At 41.2% G+C, this 10,685-nt stretch overlaps 1 protein-coding gene across 1 annotated transcript in view; it reads right to left on the bottom strand.

Moving 5' to 3' along the window:
• Positions 1-1,014: 1,014 nt before the first annotated feature.
• Positions 1,015-10,685, bottom strand: part of PEG10 (paternally expressed 10) — an 11,419-nt gene continuing 1,748 nt past the window's right edge. The window contains 2 exon segments of the mRNA XM_008571722.1: positions 1,015-4,784; positions 4,787-5,958. Coding sequence (XP_008569944.1) covers positions 3,610-4,784; positions 4,787-5,958 — 2,347 coding nt within the window. The 3' untranslated portion in view covers positions 1,015-3,609.

The raw sequence follows: 10,685 nt of genomic DNA, 5'->3' as shown, positions 1-10,685 counted from the left end.
ATACCTAGGGCCTCTATTAAATTATTAATCCAATCACCTTTGAAGGTTTATCCATGTCCAATTCCCTCTAAATAGGCTGGTCTCCCAGAAATTCCCTCAGAGTTTATCTGAAATCTTTAAAAGTAGCAATTACAGTAGAGGGTAAAGGGTTACAAGTAAGTACGTACACATGTCCACTTATAGAGATATCTAATACATAATATTATTCTAACTTTCTAAATAACCCCACCCACTTAAGACTACTTAATAGTCCCTCCCACCCTAAAATACTTATGATTATATATAACCCCTATTACTTAAACTGATTACACAAAGAAATAAAAACAATGCAATTTTCCACAGACCAATTCGTGTTCTACAATCTGAAACAACAAAGAACTTTCAGGCCCATCAGATGTGTGTTCTCTCTTTAGGTGAAAATGTAGAATGGTTCCCATCGGGCTCTTCATTTCTGCAGGTGGTCCTTAAATATTGTCCAGGTCTTCCCAGCAGGGTGTTCTCTGTTGCCAGTCTTGGAACTGGATCTGATGTGAGATGTCTGTGGTGGATGAAAGCTGGATCAACTCAGCAGTCCAAGAGGTACCTGCAACTTAAACAGAATTCCTGACTACCCCCCATATTGACCTGCACCTGCGAGTTCACTGTACTACTTAACATGACTCAATCAAGCCAATTCTTTTTTCAGTATCTAGGACAAACACCTCATTGTTCAAACTAAATTGACCCTTCATAAATGTATGAAACTTCCTCTGTTTCAATATTCTAACATGATGACCTTAGCTAGTTCTCTCTAGGCTTGCCTACCAAGGGGAGCTCTTAGATCTTCTTCCTTGATTTAATTAACAATGCAAATTTGGGCTAAAAGTCATTTATTTAATTTGCCAGACTGTTTCAAAGACTCAACTACTGGCTTTGCTTAACAATTCTGATGTTCTGATTTACCTATCTCCTTTGTTTTTATTTTGCTCCCTTTCTTTAGATATTCCTTTGCTTTCTCCTTTCTTATGAATAAAGGCATTTTTCTTGTAAAATGCCAAAAAAAAAAAAAAGAAAAAAGAATCTAACATAAATTTGATCAAAAGCAACAAAATAATTTGAGTGAAAGGAAACTTAACCAAACTTCTATCAATACTATAGAAAAAATTGAGATTACTTATCCTTAACATCTACATTTATAGATAGCATATCTAGCAATAGAGCATAGTACACACTGCCAAAAAGTTAATCACAAGCTTTAGTAAACAGCCAAATGTGTGTCAGGGACTTTGTGAGTTATTAACCCACACCAGCCTGCTCTCCCTGATCATTTTTGTTGTTGGCCAACTTCTCCAGACTTTCGCTTGCAGTGGTGGCAAATGTCCGTGTGCACATGCCGGGGCTACAGACTTTCTGCAGCCTGAAGATCAACTGAAAACTGTAAATGTGACACAAAACAACTTGAATTCAAATGTATGGAGGATGGATTGATATCTGAGGTAAACTGAAGTGACGCTTCAAAATAGTCCAGAAGCACAAATGCACCATTTTAAAATTACTCTAAAACACACGAGTGATTGACAAGCTTTCTGATTCCATTGAAGAAAAGAAAGAAAAGTTGTTTTGGATTAAGTAAATAGCCAATTAAGTTTCTTCTTTGAAACTCTATATCTTTTTGTGTGATTTTTAAAGGCCCAATTGATAAAATTGAAATTATATATGATGTTAAAATTGAAGACTGAAGATGGACAGGATGAACTATTATACAAATACTCCAGTTCTGAGGAGCCTCTCATTCACAGTGTTGTAAGAAGTTCACAGTACATAAACATTTTACACGACGTTACTTATCATTTTTACTTAGTTGAACTCTAACAATAAGAATTGGATAGTACTTTGTAATTCAATGGAAATTTTTGAAAGCATAGTCACCACTTTAAAATACTGTTAAAGGACACTACTACAGCTAAAAGTTTTAAGTATTTAAACATGCAAGAATAAGGGTGGGTGATAATGAATATGTAAAAGATGGTGTTGAGGAGAGATGAAACTTCACCGTCAGGCTCCTCTTTGCAACACACAATTTGAAATATACACCATGTTGTTTTCTACTGCTCAAACTGTGTTTTGGCATTTAAAGCCTGCCTCTTTCGTCTCCGTGTGTGGCAGCAAAATGGAGTCTCAGCGACCAGGCAGGAAGATGACACAAATCCTGCAGCAGGGTTAATGGCAGTAGTAAAGAACTGAACAGAAAGAGAGAGGTTAGACAAATAGTTCAAGGTAGTAGCAAGGGACCGGGCTAAAGGAAGTCAGGCAGTCCCAGGTTAGCACAAAGCCTCCAGGAGACACCAGAGGTGTCACTGGATTGAAGACAATTCTTGTGTTGTCTGTGAAAGTCCATATCCTCAAGACAGCATCCAGTGCCCTAATTCCTCTTCTTCAAAAACATCCCTCCCAGGCATACGAGTGTGGATCTGGGTGCTAAATCATTTCCCCTCTCTGATCATCCAAATACTACCATCCAATGAGGGGACAGATGATGGAATGCCCAGATGCATATGGAGGCAGAGACATGGACAGATGCTTCCAAAACCTCAAGCTGGTGCTTTTCCAGCCAATTAACAACACGTGAAAATTCTTTCTGAAGTACCAGGACAAGTTGGTAACAATTAACTCAGTCTCTTTTAAGAGTTGGGTACTTTTGATTTGCTACTCTATAGCCCTCGCACATGATTGAGAGGTGGTCACAACACTTCACAAACATCCAACACGCCTGGAGTCACCAGTAGTCTCTGGTTACCAGGTTTAACACTTTGTGGAAGCCATTACTGGCATGATGATGGTAAGGTGTTGTGTTAAAGCCAGAGTTCTTGGGTACATGTGATTTGCACCAGGATGTGAAGGCACACTCTTAACATGCAACAGTCCATCTGAGAGAGCACTTCCTTTTCAGGCCTGAGGTGTTTTGTGTTGCAGGGGCGTTGCCTGCTCCTGGGAGAACCGGTCGAGTTGCTGCTCCTTGAGAATTAACGGAACCATGAAAGTGGAGTTTGAAGATGGTGAAGTTTCTAAGGGTGCAGCAAGAGCATCACGGAAGCCTTTCTACACTGCACCAGTAATTTTGGCTTCCTTAATAAGGCTCCGGTCCTCCAGTGATGTAAAGAGAGTACCGAAACTGCAAGAAAAGTCATGTCCTCCTCCTCTTTGTCTCCCCCTCCATAAAGAAATCAGCATTTCCTGTTTGCATCAGCTTCTCTGTAAATGTTAAACCAAGGAATTTGGCAGCCTGTAATTTAAGATGGTGACATAGGTTTCAGCAGGTAAAACCCAGGCTTCCAGGATTTGCTGGAAAGTAAACTTGTTAATTACTTTAGTTAGATTGGCAGTCAAGGTGGAAAACTGAGAGATAATTTGTTGGTAAATATTGTTACTCCCAGAAAATACTGAAGATCTTTTGGTGCTTTAGGATATGTGCCAGTCCAGGGTGGCCCTGACCTTCTGTAGCCATTTCAGAGAGGATGTGCCTCAGGTGGCCTGAAGATACAGTAGCCCAATTTAGCACACAGTCACTGATTGAGAAGCTGAACAGGAATAAGTTTAGAGAGCAGAGATCTGGAAGGACATGACCAGTGTTTACATGGTGCTGTAAGATGGAGGCGGTGGTGGGGGCGGCGGTGGGGGTGGTGGCTGCGGTGGTGGATACTGTGGTACCGGAGGCTGGCGGTACCAGTGCGGATTCCAAGTGATCATAACAGGTACATATAGTGATCTTCCTTGCCCATCTCGTCCCACAGGATACCAGGCGAATCCTACTGGGTAGGTCGGGTACGTGGTGTACGCAGGGTATGTTGGGTATCCAGGTACTTGAGGTACAAACTCAGTGTACGTTGCCAGGTGAGCTTGGTCTTCTAAATTTGGAATAGACAGACGAGGATACTGATTCTGGATGGTAAAATTGTTTGGAGCTCGGCAATCATAAGAGACTTGCAGTTTCCACCCCCTCTTCACTTGGAGAACTTGGGCTCCATTAGGTGCGATGGTTGGAGTAATTAGCCCATCTTTCACATTTCTCGCCACAAAATCTCGGAGAGCTGCCATTTCAGATTCAGACAGTGAGTACACATGTCCGCTGGGAATACTGTGTGCTCCAGGTATCATTTCTATATTGGGGTCAACCAGGCGGTGATCTGGGTAGACGTGCTCATCTACTGGAGTGTACACATTCTGGACGTAATAATACCTCACTGGTTGGTAAACTCTGTATCCGTCTACTGGGTAGTAAAGGGACGGTTGTGGTGCTGGTAGTGGGAGCGAGGGTGGTATTGGACAGTACATCCGGCAGTGGTATCGGCAATATTCAGAATCGAAGACAATGGAGCGGGTGCTCCATGTGATGTTAGGATCATGTGTGCTCAGCCAGCGAACCCCTAGGACGATGGGGAAGAACGGAGACTGAGTCACATCAAAGGACAGCACCTCACGGTGATCTCCCAGGTCAACAATCAGGTTGTGTGTTTCGTGGACAACTGGGCCCGATGCTACGGGGCGCCCATCAATTGCTTCCACAAGTATTGGCCAGTCCTTGACTCTTAGAGGAATTCCATTTTGTGCAACATATTCGTGATCAATGAAGTTGCCAGAAGCACCAGAATCGATCATGGCTCGGACGAACAGGGTGTGTCTGCCCGGAAGATGGATCTGGAGCATCACTTGCAAGTGTGGAGTTGAAATATCATCTTGTGGGGACCTTGTTATTTCTGGCCCGGTCGCTGATGGTCCCTCTACAGCGGGGCCGGGGAGTTTCCCGCCGGCGAAGACTTTGAGGCCTTGGCAGGACAGTTGTCGGCGTAGTGACCTCCGTTTCCACAGTAGAGGCAGAGGTTCAGCTTTCTGCGTCTTTCCTTCTCTTCCTGGGTCAGGCGCATGCGGGCACCTCCCACGGGCTCGGTAGGATCGACCTGGTGGTGGTTTGTGATGTGAGGCAACACCAGCGCCCGGGGCGGGGAGCGTGGCTTGCGAGCTGCAGCAGCCCTGGCCAGCCTTCTCTCAATGTGAATGCACTGGCCGATCAGTGCGGACAGCGACTTGGCGACCTCGAGGTGGGACAGCTCCTCCTGAATGTGGTCGCTGAGGCCCTCATGGTACTGGTCAATCAGCGCAGGCTCATTCCAATCCAGGTCCTGGGCAATCATCTGGAAAGCATTGGAATAGTCGACGACAGACCCCATGCCTTGGCGCAGACGTCTGATCTTGCGTTTGGCAGCCTCTCGCCTCTGAGGGTCTTCAAAGACATGCTTCATTTCCATCATGAAGGCAGGGTAGTTGTGCATCAGGTAATGGGACCGCTCCAGCTTGGCCGAGGCCCAGCGGGCAGCGCGGCCGGTCATCATGCTTGTCACGAAGCAGACGCGGACGCGATCCACTGAGAAATCTCTGGTGCTCTTTTCCATGAAGACCTGGCACTGGGACATGAAAGGAACCAGCATGTCTGGGTTGCCATCAAACTTCTCCGGGAGGTCTTCTGGGCACTCTTCCTCGACTGGAGTGGGTGGCGCAGCAGCGGCCGCAGCACCCCGGAGCTCGATGTCGTCATCCTCGTCGTCAGCAGGGGGCTCCACTTGCTCACGAAGAGAGCAGTTTTCCTCGGTGAGCTTCTGCACCTGGTTCTGCAGGTTGGTGTTCTCCTCGGACTGCCTCATGACCTTCTCTCTTAAGTTGTTGATTTCTTCAGACAGCTCATCCCTCCTGCGTTCGGTCATGTTGGGGACACAGGGGCTCTTGTGGCCGCTGTGTTTGGAGTTGTTGTTGTTGTTGTTGTTGGGGGGAGGGGGAGGAGGAGGAGGTGGGCAGTCGGGACCCAGCGTGACGGTTGGGGTGGGAGGAGACCTCCCAAGTGTGTCTTCACTTCTGTGGGGATGGAGGCCTGGATCCTGGCCCCCTCTTCCACCCCTTCTTCTTTTTATTCTCAGAACTCGCTTATTTCTGTATAGGAAGATAAAAGTATAAATTCAACATATGCATTCAAAGCAGCACAGAGAAGATTTTAGTATTTAAAGTGTCTCCTTGCTCTATTTGCTTACATTAGTGAACAAAGAAAACAAACCCTCAAAAGAAAAGGGAAAGGTTATCAATCAGGACGATAGATAATGAAAAGCACACTACTTTTTGATGTCCAAATGACCTTTTCCTCCTCAAGTCACCTGTTTATTTTGAGTCAACAATACTTAAAACTCTATCAACAGCATGCTTACCTTTACAACTATAAAAGAATGATGAGACAGTCCAAAGAAGTAGTTTTGTATCAAGGGAGCAGAGCAAAAATCTTTCAAAGCAAAAAAGAATACCAAATAAATTATGCAAATTAAAACCAAATGATAACTTTTGTTATTAAAGAAGTTAGGCAAAAAATGGCTGATATTTAAACCAAGAGGGAACCACACAAAAAAAGAGGGAGGTACTAAAATCATAATGCTTTTTATGCATCAGCCCTGGTGGGGGGGACACTTGGGACAAGTGTCATGACCCTGGCCCACCTCTACAGAGAAGGAAACTGGTTATCAAATCAAACAACCATGACAACCACAAAAACCACAGGATTGTCTAATTTTTCTGACCCTAGTTTAATTTCCCAGGGAGAATTCTCTGTGGGACAGAAATGGCACTGAACAGCAGCACATGTGAATGTCAGTTTCCCTCCTCATTATGCAGTCATTCAACAAATATTAATTAATGCCCCCTAGGAAGAGGTGGGCTATAAAATGGGACATTCCAATAAGCCCAATAATAGTATACCTCAAATTTATTATAAAGATTTAATTAAATACTGCAGATAATCACATAGTGAATGTCCAATAACTCTAACCTGATATTAATGAAGTTATTAAACAGAAAGCAGAAAGGTAACTTTCTGTGTAAAGAGACTGAGATTAAAATAGGGAGGGGCTGTGTAATTAAAGCAACCAGGGCATTCACTTCTCACCTAAAGATATTTAATTTTTTTCTTTTTTAAATACCATATTGGTCAACAAATCCAGGTCCTTATTTGTCCTGCAGGTCACCAGTTTACAATATCTGGTTTTTAATTAAGATTTGTCAGCACAGCCCCACCTGAAGGTTTATAATATTAAGGTAGGATATGGCTGCATTCCTAGGAGGTGAGTAGATGTGTGTGGGGGTGGGGTGGTGAGGGGTTAAATATTTCTAATTATGAGTGTGATGACAATAAATCACACACACAGTAAATTATGACACAGTGTCTGCCTGTGTACTTCCTGAAAATAAGGTTAAACGCATTTACAGTGATTTAATTATTTTAAATGTTCAATAATGATCTCAAACCCTAAATCCCATATTTGGAAATTTTAAATACATAAAAAGTTTAAAAGTTTAAAAGATATGAAAGTGGAAAAACTTTTTCAGTTGAAAACTTTTAAGAGTTTAAAACAACTTTTTAGTTTAAAAAGTGGAGACAACTTTTTAGTTTAAAAAGTTGAAACAACTTTTAAAACAAAAGTTTAAAAACCTTCCTCTCTGACCCATCAAGGCAAAAAAGAACACCAAATAAGTTATGTAAAGTAAAAAGAAAAAAAAAAAGATACACATTTGTTATCAAGTGAAGTTAGGCGGAAAATAGCTAATGTTCCAACCAATAGGGTACAAGAATAAAAAAGGGATGCAGTAATCAAATATGATGCCTATACTCATCAGCCCTGTCCCTGGCTGTAGAGACATGCCTCTTCCTCCTTTCTTTACACTCCTCCTAATCCTTTAGGCCCCTCCCCTGCCCCAACGCCTCTACCCAAACCATTTCCCCATGTCCTGGCGCTGTTGGTGTGGCCTCTCCAAGCAAGCAGGGTCCTTAAGGAAACGAAATTACCGTGCCATTTCAATACTTTTAACCATGCTACTTAATTACTTTAATAATTTAAGCTATAAAAACAATAATTAACATTCAAGATGAAATATTCAAGTTTAGAAAAAATCAGAAGACACAAACACATCATAACCTGTGACATCGTCTCTTTTCCAATTCTCTAAAGACAAATGTATTGGTGACACAGACAACATAAAGTCACAACATAATGTAATTTTTATTTACTAAATTAAGAGTTTTAATGTCCCATTAATAAACAACTAATAAACACAGGTAAGGTAAGGTGCCACTTCTGTTATCTAGACATTCATACTTTCAAAACATAGAGACAAAACTTCCCACAGGACATTCACAGCAGGGCCTTGGTGCAGGCTTGACCCAGGTCAGGAAGGTTAACAACCTACATGTCAATCACAGCCACTGGGGTGGGCTTTACTGAAGCCCAGGTCTGATGGTTTTAAACATTTGCAAAAAACAAAAACTGGAAGAAAAATAACAATACACTAGAGGAAATCAACAAATAATCAGTATGTTGTTTAGGGAAACAAAAAATCAATTGGGTAAACTGAAAGTGAAAAGAGACTTAGGATAATAGGGAGGGGCTGCAACTATGTAACTTGGGGTGCATGCCCCCAGACATTCTTTTTAATTTTTAAATACAGTGGTGGCCAAACAAATTCAAGGCTTTATTTGGCTTCAAAGTTCCCTAGCTTAAGACCTCTACCTTTACCAGTATCAGGCCTCAGGCCCCTACCTGGGCATTTACAATTTTGGAGGGGGACTCTAAGTCCTAAAAGTGATAACCGCCCAGAGCAGAACGGTTCAACCATTAAAAGTAACAGGGTAGTGGGCAGGAAGTTTAACAGTGAGTGCATGTGAAGTACAAAAGTTTCAACAGCAACTGGGTAGGCACAAGTTAACTTGAGACAAGAATCTTCACTTGATTTGAAGCATAGAACTATGATGCTTCCTTAAATTCCCCCTTACGAGCGGCTGGATTGGAGAGGTGGGGTCCAGGGGTCCCATTCCTGAAACCTGAAAGGACACACTGCATAAAGCCAAGCTGCCTGGAACAGATACCATCTTTACATATGATAAAGATTTCAGTTTAAGTCTATTTAGGAATTAAATACACTTGGTTAATTATTGACTCTTCACCATGACTTCTAAAAATTTCTATTCCCCAAACACACCCAAGAGCAACAGTAGCCAAAAAAAACCACCATTCATAAATGTCTCACATTAGGAAGTGACTCATGATTAAACAACTTAGTTGTTTTATATTTTCAAATGTCCAAATTTTTTTGAGTACTATATGTACTTATTTGTGAAATGCAAATTCTGTTAATATTCACATCTTTTTTAAACCATTCTTTTGAACCTCTTTAATATGTAGAAACAGAATTTCCAAAAAGGGTGGACTTATTTAAAGCTGTAATTATAATAAGCACACATTTTCCATAGATTATATTCTTGTTTGGGGGGTGGGAGGGAAGGTGACAGATTTTTGGGAGCCAAAGACCCCAATTCCCTCCTTTAACAAAGTCCTGGTTCATGGTTTGTAATATATGGAACGAGGATTTTAAAATTCTTCATTCAGTTGGAAACATAATTTTTACATGGTACATCTGACTGGCAATAAGTTATAAATTTGTTTTATACAGATGCTTAATTACGCCAGCTGAAACAATCTATATTTTGTAATGTAAGCGCTTTATGTTATATTACGCAAATTTTAAATAATACCAATATGTACCATTAATAATCCACTTGTCCCAAATTTAAATAATGAGCTTTTTATGAAAAAAGCTAATCATTTGGAATAAATTTAATAATTAGCTTTTTATGAAAAAAGCTAATCATTTGGATTAATTTAAATAACTAGCTTTTTATGAAAAAAGCTAATCATTTGGAATAATTTAAATAATTAGCTTTTTATGAAAAAAGCTAATTATTAGGAATTTAAATTAATTTGGTTGTTTTGTATTATAATTATAGCTTACATCATTGGAACTTAAAATAAACACTTTTAAAAATATACTGTTAAATATGAGAGAGAGAACGCAAGCAACCTAGGACAGCAAAACACCACAGGAAACAGGATCACGAAACTAGAAAAGACCTGCAGGCACTAAGTAGGACATCGAATAAACCAATTTACTCTGGTCACTTAACACATATTTAATGAATGCCTACCATGTGCCAGACACAATTTCTTATATGCAGGCAAGTTCGCCAAGACTAATCCCCTAGAGTTCCAAGAAAAAAATCCAACTTCATAGGCACACAAGTGCCTCATCCTCGCTCAGCTCAGAGGTCAAGCCAGCAGCACCTATATGACACTTAAAACTCTTTGAAACACAGCTCAAGTTGTTCCATATTTTGTATCCACCGAAGCATCCAATTCCAGTAGGTCCACTAGTGTCTCAAATTAAACCTTAAATGTAAAAATATTTTTAAAATTTTATTTTTCATTTGTGATAGTAAAAGCTTTTGGCTAAATTGCCTTTAGAAAAGCACTGAAGAGGCGTGTCAGCTTCATAACCTACAATCAGAAGTTTAAATTGTGGGATTATGTTATTTCATATATGCAAGGCATTTATTAAAAGTGCTCATAAGAGCCAAGTATAATTATTATTATTGTTAAGTTTTCTTATTTATTATTCTTACCATTATTTAGACACTAGTGGACAAAAAGCAAAACGGCGCAAAAGAGAAACCGCAAGGGGGTGGGGCTGTGCAGCCAGGCTCAGACAAGGCAGGCGTGCAGGAGCAGAGATGTGCCTGCTGGGCAGGGCTGCGGGCTCACACTGCGCAAGCGCAGGCGGGGGCGGGG

Source organism: Galeopterus variegatus, unplaced genomic scaffold, assembly GCF_000696425.1.
Source record: "Galeopterus variegatus unplaced genomic scaffold, G_variegatus-3.0.2 Scaffold43, whole genome shotgun sequence".
NCBI classification, from domain to species: domain Eukaryota; kingdom Metazoa; phylum Chordata; class Mammalia; order Dermoptera; family Cynocephalidae; genus Galeopterus; species Galeopterus variegatus.
This window is presented reverse-complemented; position numbering and strand designations above follow the sequence as displayed.